The sequence below is a fragment of the Nicotiana tomentosiformis genome, chromosome 1 (assembly GCF_000390325.3).
Source record: "Nicotiana tomentosiformis chromosome 1, ASM39032v3, whole genome shotgun sequence".
NCBI lineage: Eukaryota > Viridiplantae > Streptophyta > Magnoliopsida > Solanales > Solanaceae > Nicotiana > Nicotiana tomentosiformis.
Window position 1 is genome coordinate 16,945,115 of NC_090812.1, and position 24,754 is coordinate 16,969,868.

General features: G+C 38.0%; 1 protein-coding gene across 1 annotated transcript in view; it reads left to right on the plus strand.

The window, feature by feature from the left end:
* The window catches only part of LOC104112306 (probable fatty acyl-CoA reductase 5), a 41,513-nt gene that overhangs the window by 12,006 nt on the left and 4,753 nt on the right, over positions 1-24,754 (plus strand). The window contains exons 4-8 of the mRNA XM_070191237.1: positions 4,834-4,857; positions 4,964-5,067; positions 5,232-5,431; positions 5,510-5,610; positions 5,665-5,857. Coding sequence (XP_070047338.1) covers positions 4,834-4,857; positions 4,964-5,067; positions 5,232-5,431; positions 5,510-5,610; positions 5,665-5,857 — 622 coding nt within the window. The remainder of the gene's footprint in view (positions 1-4,833; positions 4,858-4,963; positions 5,068-5,231; positions 5,432-5,509; positions 5,611-5,664; positions 5,858-24,754) is intronic.

Genomic DNA, 24,754 nt, shown 5'->3' on the forward strand with positions numbered 1-24,754 from the left:
CTATATGGAATAGGGTGACGTGGGATCACCCCCGATTATGTGCATGATAAGGTGAAATAGTGATTTGAAGGTTTAGGAACAACCCTTGGCACGTTCGAGGACGAAGGCATGTTTAAGTGGGGGAGAATGTAATGACACGACTTGTCATTTTGAGAATTAGCGTTCCGTTCGGTGTCTTAATGTCTCGAGCATCTTTAAAATGTGTATTATGACTTGCGAGGGTTGTCAAGTTTGGTTTTCGGATGATTCAGGATTTAATTGAAAGAACGATTCTTGTTTTGGAAGCTTAAGTTAAAATAATTGACCAGATGGTGAATTATGTGTAAACAACCCTGGAATGGAATTCTGATGGTTCCAATAGCTCTGTATGGTGATTTCGGACTTAGAAATATATCCGGATATTTATTTTGAGGTCCGTAGCTAAATTAGGCTTGAAATGGCAAAAATAGGAAATTTAAGTTTGGAAGTTTGACCGGGGAGTTGACTTTTTGATATCGGGATAGAAATCTGATTCTGAAAATTTGGAACAACTCTGTTATGTCATTTATGACTTGTGTGCAAAATTTAAGGTCAATCGGAGTTGATTTGATAGGTTTCGGCATCAAATGTAGAATTTGGAATTTGTAAGTTTTGAATAGGCTTGAATTGAGGTGTGATTCGTGTTTTAGTATTGTTCAATGTAATTTGAGGCATCGACTAAGTTCATGTCATATTATGGGACTTATTAGTATACTTAGTTAGGGTCCCATGGGGCTCGGATGAGTTTCAGATGAGTTTTGGAAGAGTTTGATGTTTTCACATAAGCATGTAATGATCCAAAGGTCCATTTTTAGTTCTAAAGATCGAAATTCGATTTTGATAATTTCGGGAGTTTGATAATGAATTATAGGAATGATCTGAAAAGTTTGGTCTAATTTCATCAAGTCGCGATTGGGATTTTAGCGCGAAACATGAGTTAATTATTTGACGAGCGAAATTGGTATCGCGTTGAGAAAATAAGCTCCGAATTGAATTTCGATTGAAGGACTAGGTTCGTATTATTATTTGTGACTCATGGTAATAAGAATCGTCGAATTCCGAGTTTTTATTATGGAGTTAGAGCTTTTTAGTGTAAATAAATATTGCTGGTGCAACGGGTTTAGGTGTGCACCTTTAGCGACCAAATTTGGAACTTTTAGCGACGGGAATTGGGCTTTTAGCGACCAGAATAGTATTTGTATTGAGCAGTTTTATTTTTTAGCTCATTTCAACATTTTTGGACGAAAGAAAATGGCTTGGGGAGATTTTTGAGCGAGAAATCATGAGAAATCTTGAGGTAAGTCACTTGTGATCATTTCTACTCCATAATATTGAATTATCATCATATAATCCGACTAGATTACATGATTTTGAGGTGTAAATCAGGGATTTGGACCTAGGGATTTGAAAATAATATTTGAGAATTTGGAGGTCGAGTTGATGTCGGAATTTAGTAAATTGGGTATGGTTGGACTCGTGGTTGAATGAGCTTTCATATTCCATAACTTTTGTCGGGTTAGGAGACGTGGGGCCCACGTGCGATTTTTGGGTGAAATTTCGGATTTTTGATGGAAAATTTATATTTTCATATGGAATTAATTCCTATATTTTGTATTGATTGAATCGAATTATTTATGACTAGATTCGAGGCATTTGGAGGCCAATTCGATAGGCAAAGGCATAGCGGCGTTAGAAATTACACGATTTGAAGTAACACTTCTAAACTTAGTTATGAGGGTATGGATCCCAGAATTGGTATTATATAAATTATTTGGAGGTGACACACACGATAGTTGACGAGCGTGTGGACGTGCACCATAGAAATTATGACTTGAATAAATCACGTGAAGTTGTAAAATTAAAGAATCATGTTATTATGTGAACATGTTCCATGTGTTAGAGAAATTGAGATGAGGCTCTTATTAAAGATCATGTTTATGCTACGTGCGGATATTTTGGGACCTATGGGGTCGTGTTGCTTTTGAATTAATTGTTTTAAAAATATACATTTCACACTCAGTCTTATTCGTCCATTGAGAGGATATTTATGGGACCGAGCTGCGCGCCGCAACAGGCCATATTGGCTTTATATATATTATTACTATATGGATCAGGGCTGCCCGCCTACAGCAGGCCTTATAGATTTTATTATTATACAGATCGGGAATGCACGCCTGCAGTAGGCCATATCGGCTTTATATTACGCTTGGGCTGAAGGAGCCCCTCTAGAGTCTATACACACCCCCCCAGTGAGCGTAGATGTTTATATATATTCGAGATGGACTTCCCAGGGCATGGACTTGCCTTACTTATTTATATTATGATGAATTTTCCCTGGACATGGATCTTGTCCGTATTATTTATATGTGGGGATAAATTACCTAGGGTTGGATTGGCCTTATACGGTATTGAGTGACTGATGTCAGTCGATGTGTATATATATACGGGATGGAATATCCTTGGGTTGGATTGGCCATAAACAGTACCGAATAACCGCAATGATTAGTGACCAGTAGTACAAAAGGTATTTCCACTGAGATGTCACATTCCTCATATCATGCAATATTGATCTATTTTGCTTATACTGAGTTTAATTGTTGAACTTGAAAGCATACCTACATCCCTGTACCATTAATTATGTACAGGACTGTACCTGCGGAACTCGTCATTACTTTCAGCCCAGAGGTTAGTCTTGTTACGTATTGAGTTGGTTGTACTCATACTATACTATGCATCTTGTGTGCAGATCCAGGTGCTTCCGGATACGGCGGCTGTTAGACCTCAATGTATTACCGGTTGGAGACTATCAAGGTAGCCGCTTGGCATCCGTTGACCTTGTCTTTCTTTTCTTCAGTTATTGTATTGTTCTACACTTTCAGACAATGTTTTATCACTCAGACTTTGGGAGTATTTATATTTGTATTTCAGAGATTTCTTCAGCTGAATTTAATTATTATGTTTTCAAATTTAAAAGATATGATGGTTTATTGAGATTGTCGGCTTGCCTAGTATTGAGATAGGCGCCATCACAAAAACTGAGATTTTGGGTCGTGACAACAATATACATATGATTTTGAATACGCACCTATTTAAAGGAGGAATTACAACTATTGGTGTGGCTAGGAAATGCAATACGTGGCAGTCAAAAGAGCATAAGTTATAGATAATTGAAAGAATCAAAGTGATTATAATAATCATGTCGCTGTATTACTGCTTCATTTTAAAATTTATTTATTTTAAATCATAAATTTCAATAAATATTAATTTTTTTTATGCGTCCAATAAAACAAAAACTACTTAAAATGGTACGGAGGGAAACTATCATTTTTACCACATATTGTATTCTTATTTATGTACTACTTGTGCTATGGAAAGAGGCAAAAGAAACGAACGGAGATTTGGAGATTTAGACGAAAAGAATGGCACACGAATCAATTCTCGAGAAGATGGACGAAGACAAAGTAGGTCAATAGGTTGGAAATTTAGAGTTAAAAAAAAAAAAGACTAAAATATAATTATGAAGTAATAAGTAAAGACATAATTGGAAAGAAAAATAGAAAACAATCCCATCATACCAAATTCGTTGTTTCATAAAATGAAATTTTTCTTTGTTTCTCAACAACGGATTTAACAATACATGAATACAACCAATTTTAAATAAATAAAATCAAACAAATACTGTTTTTGGATAATAATACAATACGATACAATTGATAAGAACCATCCAAACAAGCTGTTCAAATATCCAAATGAAAAGTGATGATAAATTTAAGAGGTCGCTTATCTATTTGGCCTAAATTTCTTTTTATAGGCAATTCAATGTTTTCCACCTAATCTAAAGTTTTGGTGTGAATTTCGAATGTTCAAAACTGCCTTCTATTTGTTAAGCTGCAATCGCCACAATTGTACTTTAAGTATGTCTTGCTCGTCTGCGGAGAATAGATGGAAGCTGCTGTGTGCAGCGGAGTTTATATTTGATGATATAACAGTAACCTTAGGTAATTTTATTTTTATTTTCAAAATTGAAAATGATAAAATCTAATTTAAGATGATCAATAATGTTTCAAAAAAAGATTAAATCGGTTGACTATATTATCAATTGGAAAAGAATACTATTAGAAGAAATTGATTATAACCAAAAAATTACTTCATAACTTTGCATCTTAAAAAACTATAAGAATAATCTTCAAATAAAGATATACATGAAATTAAATAAGATAAGTTTAAGTTCTTTTATTAAGCCGCACCTAACAAAGTAATACCCAATGCTGCAAGCCGTGGCCTATGACAAGATAGACTTTGGTAATTCACTATAAATATTTGGACAGCTCTACATACTACAGTTGCAACTTCGCACTATCCTTAAGAAAATACTACTAAAGGACAAATTTTGAAAAAATAAAATTAATTCCTTGTTGATTATATAAAAGATCACTTATTTTGGACCAAAATAAAAAGATAATAAAATATTAAAAAGTTACTTGTTATGGACCGGGGAGTAGCATTCATTCTGTTTGAATATTGGTATCTAACTAGTCACATATCACATAAAACGAGTACTCGGAAAACTTCAGTATATATAGTAGGTACTAAACTCCATCATACATAAGTAGAAGCATTCAAGAAATCCATGTGATTTTGGATGTGTAAATGCATTACTTAGCTTTCTAGTATAATTTCCATGATGATATCTTATGTATAAGAATTTATAATATGAATTTACCCCCCCCCCCCCCCCCACCATAAATTTCCGTCACCTCATCTAGCTCAATTCTGCGAACAATCTCCATCAATGGAATCGAGCTACATTAATAGGTTGCACTGGCTACCTAGCAAAGAGTACTTTCTCTCTACTATATATATAGGTTGCACTAATAGTGCTTCTTGAGGAGATGACTGCATAGATGATATTAATAGTGATTTTGTTATATATATATTATTGTAGTTCTCATTGAGAAGATACTCCGAGTCCAGCCAAATGTGAAGAAGCTCTACTTGCTAATTAGAGCTCGAGATTCAATTTCAGCTAAAGAACGTTTTAACAACGAGGTACTACCAAACTATTACATAACCAATAGTAGTACGTAGCCATAGAAATAATAGCCATCATATTAGAATATACAGCTCCAATGCATACCACACGTGAATTCAAGATTATCAGAGTTCAATATTATATTCGATGTGACCAGTTAAAGGATATGTTTTCAGTGCAGGTTATAAAGACAGATCTGTTTGGAGTTCTAAGGGAGAAATTGGGTGCCAACTTACATGCCCTTATAGAAGACAGAGTTTTCCCTGTTGCTGGTGATATAGCTTGTGATAATTTAGGGATAAATTCTGAGCTGAAAGATGAGATGTGCAGAGAAATAGACATATTTGTAAACTCAGCTGCTGCAACTAGATTTGATGAAAGGTGCAGTTATAGATTAACGTAACATTCTTTTTCCTAAAATAAATAAAAATAAAAATAATCTAATTACTCCATTTGCAGATATGATACTGCAATAAGGATCAATACACTGGGTGCCTTGAATATTCTTAAGTTTTCCAAACAGTGCTCAAACGTAAATATGCTTCTCCATATTAGCACAGGTCAGCTCCATATTATTTAACCAATTTTCCATATTATTTGATTCTTTAATTCAGCCTATGTTTGTGGGGTAAAGGAAGGATTGATACAAGAGAAGCCATTGCACTATGGTGAGACGCTTAATAGAGGATCTCACTTAGAGATAGACGCAGAGCATAAGTTGGTAGAGGAGAAACTAAAGGACCTTCAAGCTAGGAATGCCACTGAAAAAGAAGTAACTTTAGCTATGAGGGTTCTAGGTATTGAGAGGTAATTAAACGTTGTTTCATAAAATCAGTCTCACTTTTCTTTTGAAGATTTATCTCACCTTTCACGAGAACTATGATTGTTCAGGGCAAAGATGCATGGATGGCCAAACACATACACCTTCACAAAAGCAATGGGAGAGATGCTTTTAGGATACTTAAAGGAGGACCTCCAACTCATAATCCTAAGGCCAACAGTTATATTAAGCACGGTTAGGATCGGAAATCCGGGTAGTGCGAAATTTAGTCAAACAAGGGTATAATGACAATAACAAAGACAATGGAAGTTGATAATAACGGCAATTAAAGAATATAGAGAAGACACAAATTTAACGTGGTTCGGTCAAGGTGACCTACGTCCACAAGCGGAGAGGAGCAATTTCACTATACCAACAAGAGTACAAAAGAGAGTACAAAATTAGAGTAAATACTCTAATTAATCGCAAATACCCCAAGAGAATAACCTAACAAGATCACTCCAAAGAAAGGGTTCACACAAGTGTTTTCCAACACTCACTCTCTTACAAAATACTCTATAATGAAATAAATGAGGAGAAAGAAAGACAAGAGTGAAAAGCTCTTGAATTGGTGTGTTTTCAAATGAGGAGAAACTCCTCTATTTATAGCAAGAAATCCTTGGCCTAATAATGGATATTATGTCATGGCAAATGTCATGATCCACAAATTTGTTATAATGGATATTATGTCATGAACCACAAATTTGTTATAATGGATATTATGTCATGGCAAATGTCATGAAAATTTGGCCATTTTACAAATCTCCACCTTGGCCTAATTTCGGCTTATATATAGTAAATTTGCTCCACCTTCTCCGCAAAAAACCCCATTGGGAAAAATCATTCTTCATAAATGCCAATCAAGTTTAGGCAAAGCTTGAACTTGGATACTGGAAGAGGTATTGTGAACATGTCAGTAGGATTGTCTCTAGTGTTGATCTTCTGAACAGAGACATTTCTTTCAGCAATGGTTTCTCGGATGAAATGATACTTTATATCAATGTGCTTCGTCCTCTCATGATACATTTCATCTTTTGTCAAGTGAATGGCACTTTGACTATCACAGAAAATGGTAATACTACTTTGGTGTAAACTGAGTTCCACAAATAGACCATCCAACCATAAAGCTTCTTTGATCGCCTCGGTCACTGCCATATATTCTAATTCGGTAGTAGATAAAGCTACTACATGTTGTAATGTAGCTTTCTAACTAATAGGGCAACCACTGATGAAAAATACATAGCCTGTCAGTGATCTTCTTTTGTCAGGATTACCTGCATAATCTGAGTCTACAAAACCAACCAAAGTGTTAGTATTTCTCCCAAACTCCAAACATGTATTTGAAGTACCTCGCAAGTATCTGAAAATCAATTTCACAGCATGACAATGTGCTTTACCAGGGCAAGCCATATAACGGCTTACCACGCTCACTGCTTGTGAAATGTCTGGACATGTACAAACCATTGCATACATAATACTGCCGATTGCACTAGTATAAGGAACCTGTGCCATGTACCTCTCTTCTTCTTCTGACTGTGGGGACTGAGCAGTTGATAACTTAAAATGAGCAGCAAGAGGGGTACTAACTAGTTAGCATCTTTCATGCCAAACCTCTCCAAGTACTTCTTCTGGGTCAGAAATAGCCTGTTGGCTTTTTGACCTCTTTTGATATCCATGCCAAGGATTTTCTTAGCTGCTCCCAAATCTTTCATCTCGAATTCACTTTTCAGCTGACTTTTCAAATTGTGAATTTTTGTTAAATCCTTAGCAGCAATGAGCATGTCATCAACATATAATAATAGGTACATAAATGAACCATCATTTAACTTCCGGAAGTAAACACAACTATCATACATGCTCTTCGAATAAGCATGACCCAACATAAAGGAATCAAACCTTTTATACCATTGTCTTGGAGACCGCTTTAATCCGTACAAGGATTTCTTCAACAAGCAAACATGATTTTCTTTTCCTTCAATTTCAAATCCTTCGGGTTGATGCATGTATATTTGTTCCTCAAGTTCACCATGTAAGAAAGTTGTCTTAACATCAAGTTGTTCTAATTCCAAATCATACATGGAAACGAAGGCAAGCAGGACACGAATAGAGCTATGTTTAACAACAGGTGAGAAAATATTATTAAAATCAACTCCTTGTACCTGACTATAGACCTTTGCAACTAATCGTGCCTTATACCTCGCATCTTCAACCCATGGAATGCCATCCTTTTTCTTGAAGACCCATTTACAACCAACAATTCTTTTTTCTGATGGCGGCTTCATAAGAGACCAAGTACCATTCTTGTGGAGAGACTCAATTTCTTCATTCATTGCAATCAGCCACTTGGCTGAGTCAGCACCAAAAGTCACACTTTGAAAATTTTGCATATAACTTCTTTTCTCTCAAGGTCTGAAGTGCAGTCCTCAGGTGCTGCTCATGATCTTCCCAAGTCCAAGAGTACACCAGGATGTCGTCAATAAACACAATGACAAATGAGTCAAGATAAGGCCGGAACACACTGTGCATCAAGTGCATAAAAGCTTCTAGGGCATTGTCAGCCCAAAAGACATAACAAGAAACTCATAGTGACCATATCTGGTCCTGAAAGCATTCTTCGGGATATCTAGCTCCCGTATCTTCAACTGATGATATCCTGATCGTAAATCAATCTTGGAAATTACTCGGGCACCCTGTAATTGATCAAATAAGTCATCAATACGAGGCAATGGATATCTGTTCTTCACTGTTACTTTGTTCAACTGGCGGTAATCAATACACATCCGCATATAACCATCATTCTTCTTCACAAATAAGACAGGAGCACCCCAAGGTGACACACTGGGCCGAATGAATCCCTTATCAAGCAATTCCTGTAACTGCTCCTTCAACTCCTTTAACTTAGGAGGAGCCATACGATATGGAGGAATAGAGATGGGCTGAGTGCCCGACAACAAATCAATGCCAAAATCAATATCTCTATCGGGCGGCATGCCCGGAAGATAAGCTGGGAACACATCTGGAAAGTACCTCAGTATTGGAACTGACTCAATTGTAGAGGTATCAATACTGACATCCCTCACATAAGCTAGATACGCGTCACACCCCTTCTCAACCATTCATTGAGCTTTGAAAAATGAAATAACTCTGCTGGGAGTATACTCTAAGGTACCTCTCCACTCTAACCGCGGTAAACCTAGCATAACCAGCATCACGATTTTAGTGTAAAAATCAAGAATAGAATAATGGAGCAACAACCAGTCCATGCCCAAAATAATATCAAAGTCCACCATGCTGAGCAATAATAAATCATCTCTGGTTTCAAAACCACTAAGAGCAATCAAAAACGACCGATACACGTTGTCCACAACAAGAGAATCTCCCACAGAAGTAGACATATAAACAAGGGAACTCAAAGAATCCCGAGATATGCCCAAATACGGGGCAAAATAAAAGGACCCATAAGAATATGTAGAGCCTGGGTCAAATAATACCGACGCATCTCTATGACAGACCGGGACAATACCCGTAATAACAGAACTAGAAGCGATTGCCTCTGTACGAGCAGGAAGGGCATAATATCCGGGCTGGCCTCCCTCTCTAGGGTGACCTCTACCTCCCCGACCTCCACCTCGGGCTGGCTGAGCAGGTGGGGTGGCAGCTGGTGCTGTAATCATAGCCTGAGGACCCGGTGGAGCGTGCTATGGCTGAGAAGTCTGTGGAGGTGCACCCTTCCTAAATCTGGGGCAATCCCTCTCCATATGGCGAGTGTCACCACACTCAAAACAAGCCCTAGGAGGGCATGGTTATTGTGACTGACCGCTAGGAACATCCCGTGCAGGAGGCACACTAGATACTGGCAGTGCATAATAAGGCTCATGGGGTCTAGAAGGGGCTGGAACACCATTTGCGACTGGAAGAGCTGAATGAATGGGGCGGCTCACATAACCCCTACCATAGCGAGTTGTTGGGACACGAGCTCCAAAATAATAACCAGTCTCTCGAAACCTCTTGGCCTCCCCCACCTCTCTATCCCAGGCAATCATTCTCTCCAATCTCCTGGCAATACTCTCCACCTCCTGATAAGAAATATTCATATCCAACTCCCTATCCATACTAATCTGGATGTTGTGGTGGAGTCCCTCAATAAATCGTCGAACCCTCTCTCGAACTATGGCAACCAAGGCCGGTGCTTGTCGGGTCAAATCACTGAAGTGAATTGCATACTCTGATACAGTTATTGCACCCTGACGCAGCTGCTCAAACTCCCCGCGCTATGAGTCCCCGAGGCTCTAGGGATATACTCTCTCAAAAATATGTCCGAGAACTGAGTCCATGTAAGTGAAGCTGCCTCAGCCGGACTACTCAGCTTATAAGCACGCCACCACTGATAGGCTTCTCCTCTGAGATGGAATGTAGTAAAAGAAACCCCGCTCGTCTTCGCTACGCCCATAGTACGGAGAATACGATGACACTCCTCCAGAAAAACCTGAGCTTCATCTGTAGCCAATCCGCTGAGGGTAGGTGGGTGGTACTTATTGTACCTCTTAAGTCTGAGCTGCTCCACCTCAGAAGCTGCTACCCTAACCTCGGGTTGAGCTGGAGCTACCGGCTGCATTGGTACAATCTCTGGAACCTGGTCTACCGGAACCCGCTGCTCTGGAGTACCAGTGACGGAAGTTTGTGCTCCTCCCCCATCCTGAGATGTGGCAGGGGAAAGTGGAATTAATCCTGCATGAGCTAAGGTGCTGAACATCCTCAGAAACTAGGCTAGAGTCTCCTGGAGGGCTGGTGCAGGAATAGGTGCCTCAAGTGTCTGCCCTCCAGCTGGAGCTACTAGGGGCTCCTCTATAGCAGCTCGTGCAGGTGCTCTGGCTGCACCACGTGGACGTCCTTGGCCTCTACCCCAGTCCCGACCTCTCGCAGCTCTAGCAGGGGGCACAGGTGCCTGGTCATTAGATCCATTTGTACGTGTCCTCACAATCTGTGACAGAATAGAATACATAAGTTTAGAACTTTTGAAGTCAACAATTTTTGCACGACAAGGAATCAGAGTAGTGAAATTTTCCTAACAGTTCCATAGCCTCCCGAAGATAAGTACAGATGTCTCTGTACCGATCCGCGAGGCTCTAATAAACCGGCTTGTGACTCATGACACCTATGAACCTAGAGCTCTGATACCAACTTGTCATGACCCAAATTTCCCCTCCGTATGATGTCGTGACGGCACCTAGTCTCTACGACTAGGTAAGCCTAACATTTGCGGAATAATGAAATGAAAACATAATTTTAACCACTAACTGTTCAAAATTACATAGCAATTCCAAAACCCGGAACATCGTGAATCACAAACTACAAAAGGAAAATCTAGTGTCTCTATACATCAGAGTCTATCAAAATAAAATACAGAAGATAATGGACATGGGGAAGAGTAGAAGGGGACTCCGAGGTCTGCGAACGTGGCAGATATACCTTGAAGTCTCCAAAGTTGTTCCAGCTCACTGATAGTACGGCTGATAAGGAGCACCTGGATCTGCACACAAAAAACATGTGCAGAAGAGTAGCATGAGTAAACCACAATCGGTACCCAGTAAGTGCCAAGCACCTCGGTCGAGTAGTGACAAGGTCAGGTCAGGACCCTACTGGTAAAATTAATAATAAGGCAAGGCTAGAATGAAATATCGCAGTAAAATAAAGATTGAAATTTAGCAAGAAAGAATTCATACAATGTAACAACTCAGTACACAGAATAGAATAGGGGATCTCCCGAGATATCATCTCGTAGTCCCAAACGTAAATGTGCAGGAGGATCTCCCGGAATACCGTTCTGTAGTCCCATAGTTAATATGCAAGACAGGGGGGATCTCCCGGAATACCATTTTGTAGTCCCAAAGTAAATATGTAGTAGATGGGGATCTCCCGGAATACCATTTCGTAGTCCCAAAGTAAATATGCAGTACAGGGGGATCTCCCAGAATACCGTTCCGTAGTCCCAAAGCAAAAATACAGTACAGGGGGATCTCTCGGAATACCGTTCCGTAGTTCCAAAGTAAATATGCAGTACATGGGGATCTCCCGCAATACCATTACGAAGTCCAAAAGTAAATATGCAGCGAAATAATAGAATTCAATAGTTACGACATGCAATCCTACAGTTCAACCTAAGTACCCGTTAAGGAAAGACATGTAAATTCACTAAACATGCTGCACGTAGTTCAAGTAAACAGTTAAGGCAAGTAGGCATGTTATTCTAATCTAGCAGGATACTACACATGCTGATGAAACTCAAATAAGATAGAAATTAGGTTATTAGTTAGTAGAAAAATTGGGTTTTTATACAATTAACCCGTGTACGTACTCGTCACCTCACGTACACGGTGCTCATATATCAAAACAGTACAAATCCTATGGGGAGTTCCCCCACACAAGGTTAGGCAAGCCACTTACCTCGAACCAAGCTCAACCAATCGGTAAGAATACCTTTCCCACTAATATCCGGTTCTGAATGGCCCAAATCTAGCTAAAAGTAATTACATATCATAAATACAACCATAATAGACTCATCTATTTAATGAAATCAATATTTTAACAAAATTTTTGAAATTCGCCCCAAAGAGTCGACCCGGGCCCACGTCTCGAAATCGGTTAAAAGTCACAAAGTTTGAAAGCTCATTCACTCACTAGTCTAACCATATCAAAATTACTAAAATCCGACACCAAATGGTCCTTCAAATCCATAAATCAAAATTTCCAAATCTCTAGCCTCAAACTCCCAAATTCTACCTTAAATACACACTAACTAGGTGGATAAATAAATGGAGAAGAAAGATTATTGATCAAAAATAAATACAAGGGACTTACCTCAAGAAATGCCTTGAAACCGGTCTAAAAAATCGCCCTAAACCGAGTTTGCAATGTCCAAAATGACAAAAATCATGAAGCCCTTCGGTTTTAAACACTGCCCAGGCATTTCCGCACATGCGGAGCCTGGGCTCGCACCTGCGCGCCCACTGGTGCAAACAATGTGGGCGCACCTGCGAAAACGACTAACCTTGGCTACCTCCGCTTCTGCAACCACTGGTCCGCATCTGCGCTATCGCAGGTGCGGAGAAACCATCACACCTGTGACCTCTGTTGATCTCCACCCCTTCCGCACATGCGCTCAACCTACCGCACATGCGGCCTCGAACCTGTGGCTAATACCCTCGCAGGTGCAATCATACCAACAAAAGACCAAACTTCAAAAATTTCTCAACTTCCATTCCTAGTCCGTTAACCACCCGAAACTCACTCGAGGCCCCCGGGACCTCAACCAAACATACCAACCAATCCTAAAACACCATACGAACTTTGTCGAGCCCTCAAACCATATCAAACAATGCTAAAATAACAAATCATCCTCTGATGCAAACTTAAAGAACTTGAAACTTCCAAATTCGATAACCGGTGCCGAAACCAACCAAACCACGTCCGATTGATCCCCAATTTTGCACATAAGTCATATTCAATATTACGGACCTACTCCAACTTTCGAAATCGAAATCCGACCCCGATATCAAAATTTTCACTACCGGTCCAAATCTCCAAAAATTCGACTTTCGCCATTTCAAGCCTAAATGAACTACGGACCTCCAAAACGCAATTCGGACACGCCCCTCAACCCAAAATAACCTAACGGAGCTAACTAAATTCCATTTCGGAGTCATCTTCACACAGTTCCAACTACGATCCAAATCCCAAGGCTTAAACCTCCATTTAGGGACTAAGTATCCCAAAACACTCCGAAACCAAAAAACAAAACCTCCTGGCAAGTCACCTAAGCAGAAAAAGATACGGGGGAAACAGTAAATTGGGGATCGGGGATATTACTCTCAAAATGACCGACTGGGTCTTTACAGATTAGATGAAGTAGCCACAATTGATTGCTTAGTCGATCGCCAAGATATGGCAGTACCTCCACATGTAAACACATAGCCTGTTTGAGATCGATCATTGTGTGGGTCAGATAAATACCCAACATCTGCATAACCAACAAGATCGGGATTGCAATCATTGCCGTAAAATAATCCCATATCGGTAGTTCCTTTTAGATACCACAATATGTGTTTGATTTTATTTCAATGTCTCCTTGTATGAGCAGAGTTATATCTTGCTAAGACATTAAATGCAAAAGTTATGTCAGGACTTGTAGTGTTAGCAAGATACATTAGTGCACCAATTGCACTAAGATATGGTATTTCATGACCAAGAATCTCTTCATTCTTTTCTTGAAGTTGGAACGGGTCCTTATTCACATCAAGTGATCGAACAATCATCAGAGTAATTAATGGATGTGCTCCATCCATGTAAAATTGTTTAAATACCTTTTCTATGTAGGTAGATTGATGAATAAAAGTCTCGTTCGCCAAATGTTCAATTTGCAAACCAAGACATAACTTTGTCTTTCCGAGATCTTTCATCTCAAATTCCTTTTTTAAACAATCAATTGCCTTTTGGAGTTCTGTAGTTGTTTTCTTTATAAAAGCACATGGACAAATGGCATAATTTATATAACCTTCCTTTAATAAATACTCATTAAGGCAGTTATACCATATTCCTGATTGTTTTAAACCATACAAAGATCTTTGCAATTTGATTGAAAATACTTCTCGGGACTTTGAATTATGTGCGTCAAGAAATTTAAATCCCTTGGGAATTTTCATGTATATCTCATTATCAAGTGAGACATAAATTCATGTCAAGCTTTTCATGGACATCAAAACTAATGAGATAACGGAATGTTATAGCATCCATAACAAGAGAATACATATCTTCATAATCGATACCATGCCTTTGTGAAAATCCCTGTGCAACAAGGCGTGCCTTATATCTTTGTACCTCATTTTTCTTATTCCTTTTACGTACAAAGACCCATTTATAGACAACAGGTTTAACACCATTAGGTGTTTAGACTACATACCCAAAAATATCACGTTTCGCAAGTGAAGTTAATTCTGCCTGGATAGCATCTTTCCATTTTTGCCAATCATTTCTCTGTTTACATTCATCGACAGATTTTGGTTCAAGATCCTCATCTTGTTGCATTATTTTAATAGCGACATTATAAGCAAAAACATTATCAATAACAATGTTATTTTGGTTCTTTCTTTTTCCCGTTGAGACATAACTTATTGAGATCTCTCCATTCTCATCATTTTCAGGTACCTGAACCTCCCTTGAGGTCTTATCCTTTGTTATGTCTCTGTGCTTTTCTTGAGCCACTACCTCTGTATTATGATCACTTTGATCATTTGTACCTTTTCTTTTCTGAGGATATTTATCCTTAGAACCGATTGGTCTACCACGTTTCAAGCGTGGTTTAAATTCATTTGCTTTAATTGATTGTCCTACCGGGATATCAATTATAATTTGTAACAGCCCATAAATCCGGATTAGTTGTGGATGCGTTAAATGAGTATTAATGAGACCTTTTAGACATGTGAAGTCCTATCGGGATGAGTATGGGTGGAAACAATAATTTTAAAATCAAGACCGAGAGTGAGGTGCATAAAATTCAATAGAATCGACTATGTTTATGAGAGGTCCATCTTATAGCCATAGACATTGCAAGGAAATGAAAACTCAGTGCCCCAGAGAGTGCAAGGCACTGTCCAGGGCATAAACCTCAGTGCCCCAGATAGTGCAAGGCACTGTAATTTTGGGGCCTCTGATGGCGCCTTGCACAGTTATTTTGGCGCCCCAGACAATGCCTCATGCCGACGATGTTTACCCGAGCTATTTTGTTTTTCTCCTCAATTTTGGGACGTGTTCACTTATTTAAAAGCCCTACCTCGTCCCCCCACACCCCAAACACGAAAACCTAATCTAGAAAGGGAAGCTCTCAAGAACCTTACTTCCCAAAGGTCCCTCCATCATCCAAGGTAAGTTCAAATGATGATTCAAAGTTAATTTCAATTCTCCAACTCCTTATTAACATGGGTAAATCCTTCCACTCATTAGATATTCGGCCGAGACACCATTGTTAATAAAGAAAACCCTAGAACTCAAATTCAAGAGGAGTGAACTTGGAAAAGGTAATGCTTCTACTCCCTAATCATTTATAACTATGAATTGATGAGTTTTTGGTAGAATGGTAAATGGGTTTGATAAAGAAAACCATAAGAACTATGCTAGGGTTTTGGATTGTTGAATTACGATTGTTGTAAATATTTGGGTAATGAGAAGTGGTGTTAGTTACATCTATTTGGGATTGTAGAATCACCTAGAAGTAGTAGAACGAGAACTTGGTGAAGAAAAGACCAATTACTAAGGGCTATGAGGCTTTACACACATACGGCGTTTGATAAAATTTCTAAGTTACTAAAACAGGAGAATTTGTGCTAATATTGGTTCCTCTTGATATATATATATATATATATATATATATATATATATATATATATATATATATATATATATATATATATATATATATATTGACGTAGATTATCATTGAAAGAAGCGACAAATATCGTGATACTCTTAAAAAGGGCTAGAACTAAGGTATGTGAGGCTAATTCTCTATGTTTGGGAATGTTAATGATTCTCTCTACACTACATTTCTTTTACGACGTTACTCCTTGCCTTAGGAAATATAGTTAAGCCTAGTTCCTTGAATAGTTGTAGAACTTCTATTATCTAGCTTCATGACTTTCATTCTAAATGTTGTGAGCTCAATGTGATCCATGTACATAGTACAAAAGAAAGATAGTATGCGACCGTTGAATAGGGTCAGATGGTAAGGAAAGTTAGAAATAACATTATGCTTCACTTTAGTTATCTAAAGTAGAACAAGAAAACATGATTCTAGCATGTGGTTAGTAAAAGAATAGTAAGTAAGTTTGAGTTAATACAATGAATTAGCAATTTCACCAGAGCTAGTAGAGGTATGATTTGATTCACCTAGCCAGGTTAACACTAGTGAGTTAAAAACAGTTTGAAACACCAAATGCATGTTAGAACCCAAAGATTTTAAGTTAAATCTGAATTACAGTGATAGTGGAAGAAAATAAAATCAGTTATGCAATAAGAGACCAAACTATAAAAGAATAACCTTTAAGAGTTATCGAAAAAAGGTTTACCCAAATTTGACAGTGTGAGCAGAGTTATCAGAAAGATTGTATATGATAGTTGTGAATACATTAGCTTTATGTTTATGTAAGTAATTTAGTTTTTCTAGTAATAAAGATTGCTCAAAAGCAAGTCGGAAGGTTAGTCTTCATTGACGTAAAGTGCAAAGAATTATAGAAGATAAGAAAAGTTGTTCGGATCCTAACAAAAGAAAAGGATCCGCAAGTACAAGACCTTAACCTTTGGCCTAAAGGGGAGTTGTGAAAATCATCAGTAAGTCTAGTTAGAGATTTGAAACCCGAAAATTTAACATGGATACGAAAAATGATATAATTACCACCAGGAATGTGCCTAGTGTGTGTAAGAAACACGAAGTTAGTAGAATGTTCATGAGACTCTAATCTTCGGTGTACTAGTCAAAGACTTAGCTCTCATCAATACTCTAAGTGTTTTTAGGAAGTACCTTAAAAAGATAATCAAGTATGGGAAGTATAGCTCATGATTGAGGCATATAAGAGAACTCTAGTGAAATACATTCACCGCTTAGCCAAGGTAGGAGTTTGACTTTCGGACAACAAAGATAGTGGAGTTGTTGTCCAGAACAGGACTTTCTCCTCCTTAGTAACCGAAGTGAAGGCGAAACAATTTGATGATCCCTACTTGGTGTAGTTAAAAGAGGGGATTCACAGGCATAAGACAATGGCTTTTGAATAAGGGGGAGATGATGGTACTTTGAGGTACCAAGCCTGATTGTGTGTCCAGACATAAATGGACTTAGAGAAGGAGGAACATGTTAGAAGCCCATAATTCCAGGTATTCTATCCACCTAGGTTTCCCAAAGATGTATCATGATCTCAAGGAGATTTATTGGTAGAACGACATGAAAAAGGAACGTCGCAGACTTTGTGGCCAAGTGTCCGAATTGTCAACAAGTGAAAATCGACCAGCACAAATCCAAGTATTTTACCATAGAATATACATATCCTTTAGTGGAGATGGTAAATATGGACCTTATAATAGGATTATCTCGCTTATTTTAAAAGTATGATTTGTATGGGAGAAGGTGTAGATTGAAAATTGGTTGGTTCAAAGTTGGTGAGGCAAAGTTGTTGGGACCAGATTTTGTCAATCAGTCTATGGAGAAAGTCAAGTTGATTCAAGAGCATTTAAAGACAGCTCAGAGTCGCCAAAGGTCCTATTCGAACATGAAACATAGAGACCTATAGTTTTAAGTTGATGATTGGGTATTTCTGAAAGTTTCTTCTAAGAAGGTGTTATAAGATTTGGGAAGAAAGGAAAGCTCAGTCCCAGATACATCAGGCCATATTGGATCATACAGAGGATTGGGCAAGTAGATTATGAGTTAGCGTTGCCACCAAAAATTGCCAGTTGTACACACAATATCTCACATGTCATGTTATAACATTCAAGTTTCCAGTATTCAGATCTCCTATCACGACATTTACGCTTCCAGTTATAACATTCATGTCAGTTCAGAACTCAGATACTCATGTCAGTCCAGTACTAAGATATTCATGCCAGCTTAGTACTCAGATATTGATGTTAGTTCAGTGCTCAGATATCCATATCAATTATGTACTCAAATATGTGTGACAATTCAATATTCTTATATCCATGTTAGTTCAGAATTCACGTATCCATAACAGATCAGTATTCATGTGTATCTTTCAGGTTATGCGTATTATGATGCCCTATGAAGCTAGCGTTATGATCTATTAGCTGGTAGGTATTTTTGAGAAATGTCAAAGGTAGCTATCCTTCTCATTCATAACTTATATTATAATCTCCATGTCTTTCAGTATATAATCAGCTCAGTGTTCAGTCACTTCAGTAGCCATTCAATTCAGTAGCTATTCAGTTCAGTATCTCGGCACATCAGTGATCATGTATCCATTTAATTTAGTATGCATGTGTTCTTAACAGTACAGTGTTCACATATTTCCATCAGTCCCGTTTAAGGTCTAGAGGAAGCAACAGTTACAATCATGACAATCATTCAAGGATGAATGATCCCAATGGGGAGATAATGTAACACCCCGTAAATCCGGATTAGTTGTGGATGCGTTAAATGAGTATTAATATGACCTTTTAGACATGTGAAGTCTTATCGGGATGAATATGGGTGGAAATAATTGTTTTAAAATCAAGACCGAGAGTGAGGTTTATAAAATTCAATAGAATTGACTATGTTTATGGGAGATCTATATTATGGCCATAGACAGTGCAAGGGAATGAAAACTCAGCACCCCAGACAGTGCAAGGCACTGTCCAAGGCATCGACTTTGGTGCCCCAGACAGTGCAAGGCACTGTAGTTTTGGCGCCTCTAATGGCGCTTTGCACAGTTAATTTGGCATCCCAGACAATGCCTCATGCCGACGATGCCTACCCGAGCTATTTTTGTTTCTCCTCAATTTTGGGACGTGTTCACTTATTTAAAAGTCCTACCTCGTTCCCGCACACCCCAAACACGAAAACCTACTCTAGAAAGGGAAGCTCTCAAGTACCTAACTTCCCCAAGGTCCTTCCATCATCCAAGGTAAGTTCTAACGATGATTCTAAGTTAATTTTAATTCTCTAACACCTTATTAACATGGGTAAATCCTTACACTCATTAGATATTCGGTTGAGACACCATTGTTGAGAAAGAAAACCCTATAACTCGAATTCAAGAGGAGTGAACTTGGAAAAGGTAATGCTTCTACTCCCTAATCATTTATAACTATGAATAGATGAGTTTTTGGGAGAATAGTAAATGGGTTTGATAAAGAGAACCATAAGAACTATGCTAGGGTTTTGGATTGTTGAATTACGATTGTTGTAAATATTTGGGTGATGAGAAATGGTGTTAGTTACATCTATTTGGGATTGTAGAATCACCTAGAAGTAGTAGAATGAGAACTTGCTGAAGAAAAGACCAATTACTAAGGGTTATGAGGCTTTACACACATAATAGTTACCTTACAGTCTTTAGTATTTTCAGACAGTTAGTGTTTTCAATACTTCGTTAGAGGCTTCATAGACTAGAGTAACAGTTAGACAAAGTCACATGCTTTTCATATACTCAATGTTGACTACAGATGTGTTTTAGACTTGTATTAATGTTTCAACACTTTGATTTATATCATTCAGACTTTTAGAATATTAGCATATGTTAGTTTATCTTCCGCATTCAGTATGTTATGATATCACATGTTGATTCAGTTAGTTAGTTGGTTCGCTGGGTCACATGTAGTCAGGCACCGAGTGCCGTGTTACGTACAGGCCCAGGTTCGGAGCGTGACAGAATTGGAGCATTAGCAGCTGGAATATGTGACTTAGTCACCCTTGGTAGGTCAGTGAATGCATCTAGCAGTTGATTTGCAAAATTTTGCAAATGAATTATCTTTTGAACCTCTTGTTCACATTGATTTGTTCGAGGATCTAAATGAGATAGTGATAATACATTCCAATCTATCTTTTTTCTCAGCTGCTTATTTTCTCCCCTTAATGTAGGGTATACTAATTTATCAAAATGACAATCAGAAAATCTTGCCGTAAATAAATCTCCAGTCATAGGCTCCAGATATTTTATAATAGAAGGAGATTCATACCCAACATATATTCCCAACCTTCTATGGAGACTCAACTTTGTGCGTTGTGGTGGAGAAATTGGAACATATACTGCACAACCAAAGATTCTAAAATGGGAAATATTTGGCTCCTCACCAAAAGCCAATTGCAATGGGGAGTGTTGTTACCCAATTTTGCCCTCATATTTTTCTCAAATAATATATATACTTTCAAAACATCATTCTTTCACATCATTATTTAGTTACAAATCCATACAAGCATTTTTCTATAATTTTTCATAATTGTCAGAGATTTAAAATTGATTTTCCTGCATTTAAATTACTTGAATATTTATTAATTACTCCTTTCAATTATTTTTGTGATGCATTAATTATCTAAAATTATTATTTTTCATCTATAATACTTGATTCAGATATTTTACTCTATGTTTTATAATTACATTAGTATTTTTAGGCCATTTGCACAATCTTACAATAATAGCCTATATCTTACAATTTTATTGCATTCGTCATTTTATTCAAGGTCAAAATGATATATTACATTTTTATAATTTCTATTATTGTTTTAAAGTATTAATTAGCATAAATAACATTTTTATAATTTATTTAACTATTTTCATTAAATTATTTTACCTTAATTTCCTATTTAAAAATAAATCTGGCCCAAAAGTAGGATTAATTTCGGACCATTAAGGTCCAAATAGACCCCTGTCCTAATAACCTCAGCATCCCAAACGACCTATCCTAGTACAAAAACCGACCCAACTCTTCTCAAATCCGAGTCGTTGATAAAAAATGATCAACGGCTCACAACACTCCTCACCACTCTCCTTATATCCCTTCACTCAAACCCTAATCCCCACTTTCTCTTCATCAGCCGCCCTCAAACACTCCTCCCTCCCACCGAAACCCTAGCCGCCCTCTCAATCTTCTCTGAATCTGTCTCAATCATGGATTCCTTTTGTGATTTTCTTACCTTTTATGTGTTACGTCAGTATTACTTACAAGATTGTGGTATTACTTAATATTTGCCCCATTTTTTGGCAAATATCCATCTATGAACCAAGGATATCAGCTTCACCCTTCGGTATTTGGATGATATTCTGTCTATATACATTCATGGCAAGGCGATATGAAGCCGATTCACCAAAACCTTTGGTCGATTCCTTGATTTATGTCGAATTAGGGTTCAGAATTTTATACTTTTCCTTTTACCCGTTCCATTACTGATAGCATGTGGTACTTTCTTTCCATATTTATGTTTGATTGATTATTTTCCTTGTTTGTTTGCTTGATTCCTACTATTATATAAACCCTTCCTCTTTCCCCTTTGAGACAGACTTTAATCACCCGGATTGACTAAAAATCAAAGCGATTACTCTATTGTTCTCTTATTCTCTTGTTCTATAATCTGATTCTTGGCCGGCTGAAAGCCAAGGCCACTGGGATTCAATTTTAAACTTTTCTTGGTGCGAGCACTTTCCGGGGTTCATTTAAGGCCCTTGGGAACTCTGATGCACTAAGAATCTGGGTTCTTGCTCTCTGTTGACATTCATAGCACTGTGGAATTTGTTCTTTCTTGTTGTTTGTTTATTCAACTAATAACTGGTAAGTCTCTTAGCATTACAGTTTCATTCTTCTGTGTTCGTGTCTTGCATATTCACGCCTCTGAATTTCATGACCTAAATGTGCTCTTAGACCATCTCTATGTGTAACTTTACTAGCATTGCACTCGTATTCTAATTAGAACCTCTTTAGCATTTGGCCTTTTACATAAAATCTCCAGTTTTTGAGACATGTTATTTGAATATGCTTCACCTGAATAATTTAGACTCCCTTAAGATCATTTAGCCTAATGTATTGGTACTTGAATGTCTACATTACTGTTTGACATGAGTTTGCTTTCCTACTCTACTTTGAATTCCTGCAATGACTGCCTCACATCTATAATGTGTTATAAATCTATGACTTGTTCCCTTTCTATTGTGTCACCCAACATGTCTTTGTCTTACATAATTCCATACACCTTTAGTGATTATTTGAGACTTTAGAGTGGCTATCTTAATCTGTGTTTCCTTACAATATTTGAGATTGTTTGTCTTAGTGATAAATTGGCATGTCTACTTTCTGGTATTGTGGAGGATATTCAGCATGATTTGGACCCTTAGGATTTAACCCTTTAAGTTAGTGCCTTACCTAGACCTGTTTGGTATTATGCACCTTTGTATGTTAACCTTGTGATCTTAGGAAATTTACTTCTCGTCTAACTTTCAATGTGCTTTCTACCAATGTGTTATCTCTTGCTAAGTGTTAAACCTGTAATATCCATCTGTCTCTAAGTCTTGTTGACCATCTTAATTAGCATGTTATGTGTTTTAGACAACTTTGATATGTCTGCCTTCTAAAATACAAGTGCATCTCTTCAAATTCTGTCCCTTAACCATTGTTCTCTCACTCTCATTTGTTGCCTACACTATTCTGTATCTATCACTCTTGGTCGGCTGAAAGACAAGGCCACTAAGACTTTCTCTATTAACCTCCCTAGTGTAAGCACTGCTCGGGGTCCATTTGAGACCCTTGTGAACTCTGACACACTAGGACTTGGGGTTCTTTGGCCACCTTCTTTACTACTGATACCTTAGCTATCTCTGACACTCAATTCTTTCCTCATTCTATCTGGTGAATATGCAAATTGGGTCGTTTAAGTGCTTTCTACGTGATTCAATATTTCAATCATATGATCAACCTGTGGCTGTTTGGTTTGGTTTGAGTTCTTCTATGGTTTTTGGGCTGTGCTGATGAATATAGCCCCATGTTGGGATCTGGGCATACTATTTGTGAAGAAAGCATTTGTTGAAGGCCCAGGAAACACTAGGTATCTCCTTTTGGGCCTGCTATAAGCCTACTGCTATTGCTTGTATAATATGTTGTAATTACATTTATCATTGGGTCTGTAATAATTTTTTAATAAACAATTGGGGGTGTTTGTGAAATCGGGGAAATGGATATACTCTAATATTTTGCATGAAAGGGTAGAAAACATGCCTATAGGGTTTGTATGGTCTACTTGTTGTCCAACCTGCTATATATATGCCATTCAATTTCAATGTGCACTGGTAGAAATCATGCCATTAGGAAAATCACACACTCACACAACTTGCCTACTATCAAAGCACAAGTACTTTATTTATTCCTATGTCTACTGCTAGACAGCATGCCTATAGGAAATAAAAATGTCAATGACCATTCTTTCAATTTGCGTAACTGCAGTATATTCATTAGACACCATGCCTATAGGATTATACCAGCTTATGTTCTTCTGATCTTCATCTAGAAATCCTGCCTATAGGACTTTAATTGGTTGATTTGCTATTGTTATCATACTTCTCACCTAGAAAACATGCCTACAGGGGCTAAGTATAAAAAAAATATCAACTGCAATCATTAATCGTTGGAAATCCTGCCTATAAGGTATTACTACTCGCTTCAAAGTGTTAATGCTGAACTTCCCAAATATTGTTTCATTGCTTAGCCGTCCTATTATTAGAAAGCATGCCTATAGGGACAAACTGAGTAATTCTGAGTATTTCCAGGAAGACCTTTGCTGCTTTATTTGTCCGTACTAGGTGGAGCTTTTGGTTGCGTTCTGGGGACAACATGATGAGACTGGAAGAAAGGAGCAGGAAATATATTATCTGAGTAAGAAATTCACACCTTACAAAGCCCGGTACTCTTTGCTGGAGCGCACCTGCTGCGCTTTGACATGGATAGCTCAAAAGTGGAGGTATTATTTCTGTGCATACACCACATATCTCATATCAAGGATGGATCCGCTGAAATACATCTTCCAGAAACCCATGCCTACGGGAAAATTAGCAAAATGGCAGATATTGCCAAGCGAATTCGACATCGGCGTGTAACCCGATCCACACATGATACCGTTGCGGCGTGCAACCTGATCCAATCATGATACCCGTGGAGGCGTGCCACCCGATCCAAACAACATATCTGTGGCAGTGTGCCACCCAATTCAACCATATACCTGTAGCGGCGTGTCACCCGATCTACACATGATAATCGAAAGAAACGCGTATACTCACGAAATGCCCGAATATCAACCATAAGCACGCCAAGTGCATAATACAAATCATGGGGAGATGGGTAGCATCATACGCTATAAAACTCAA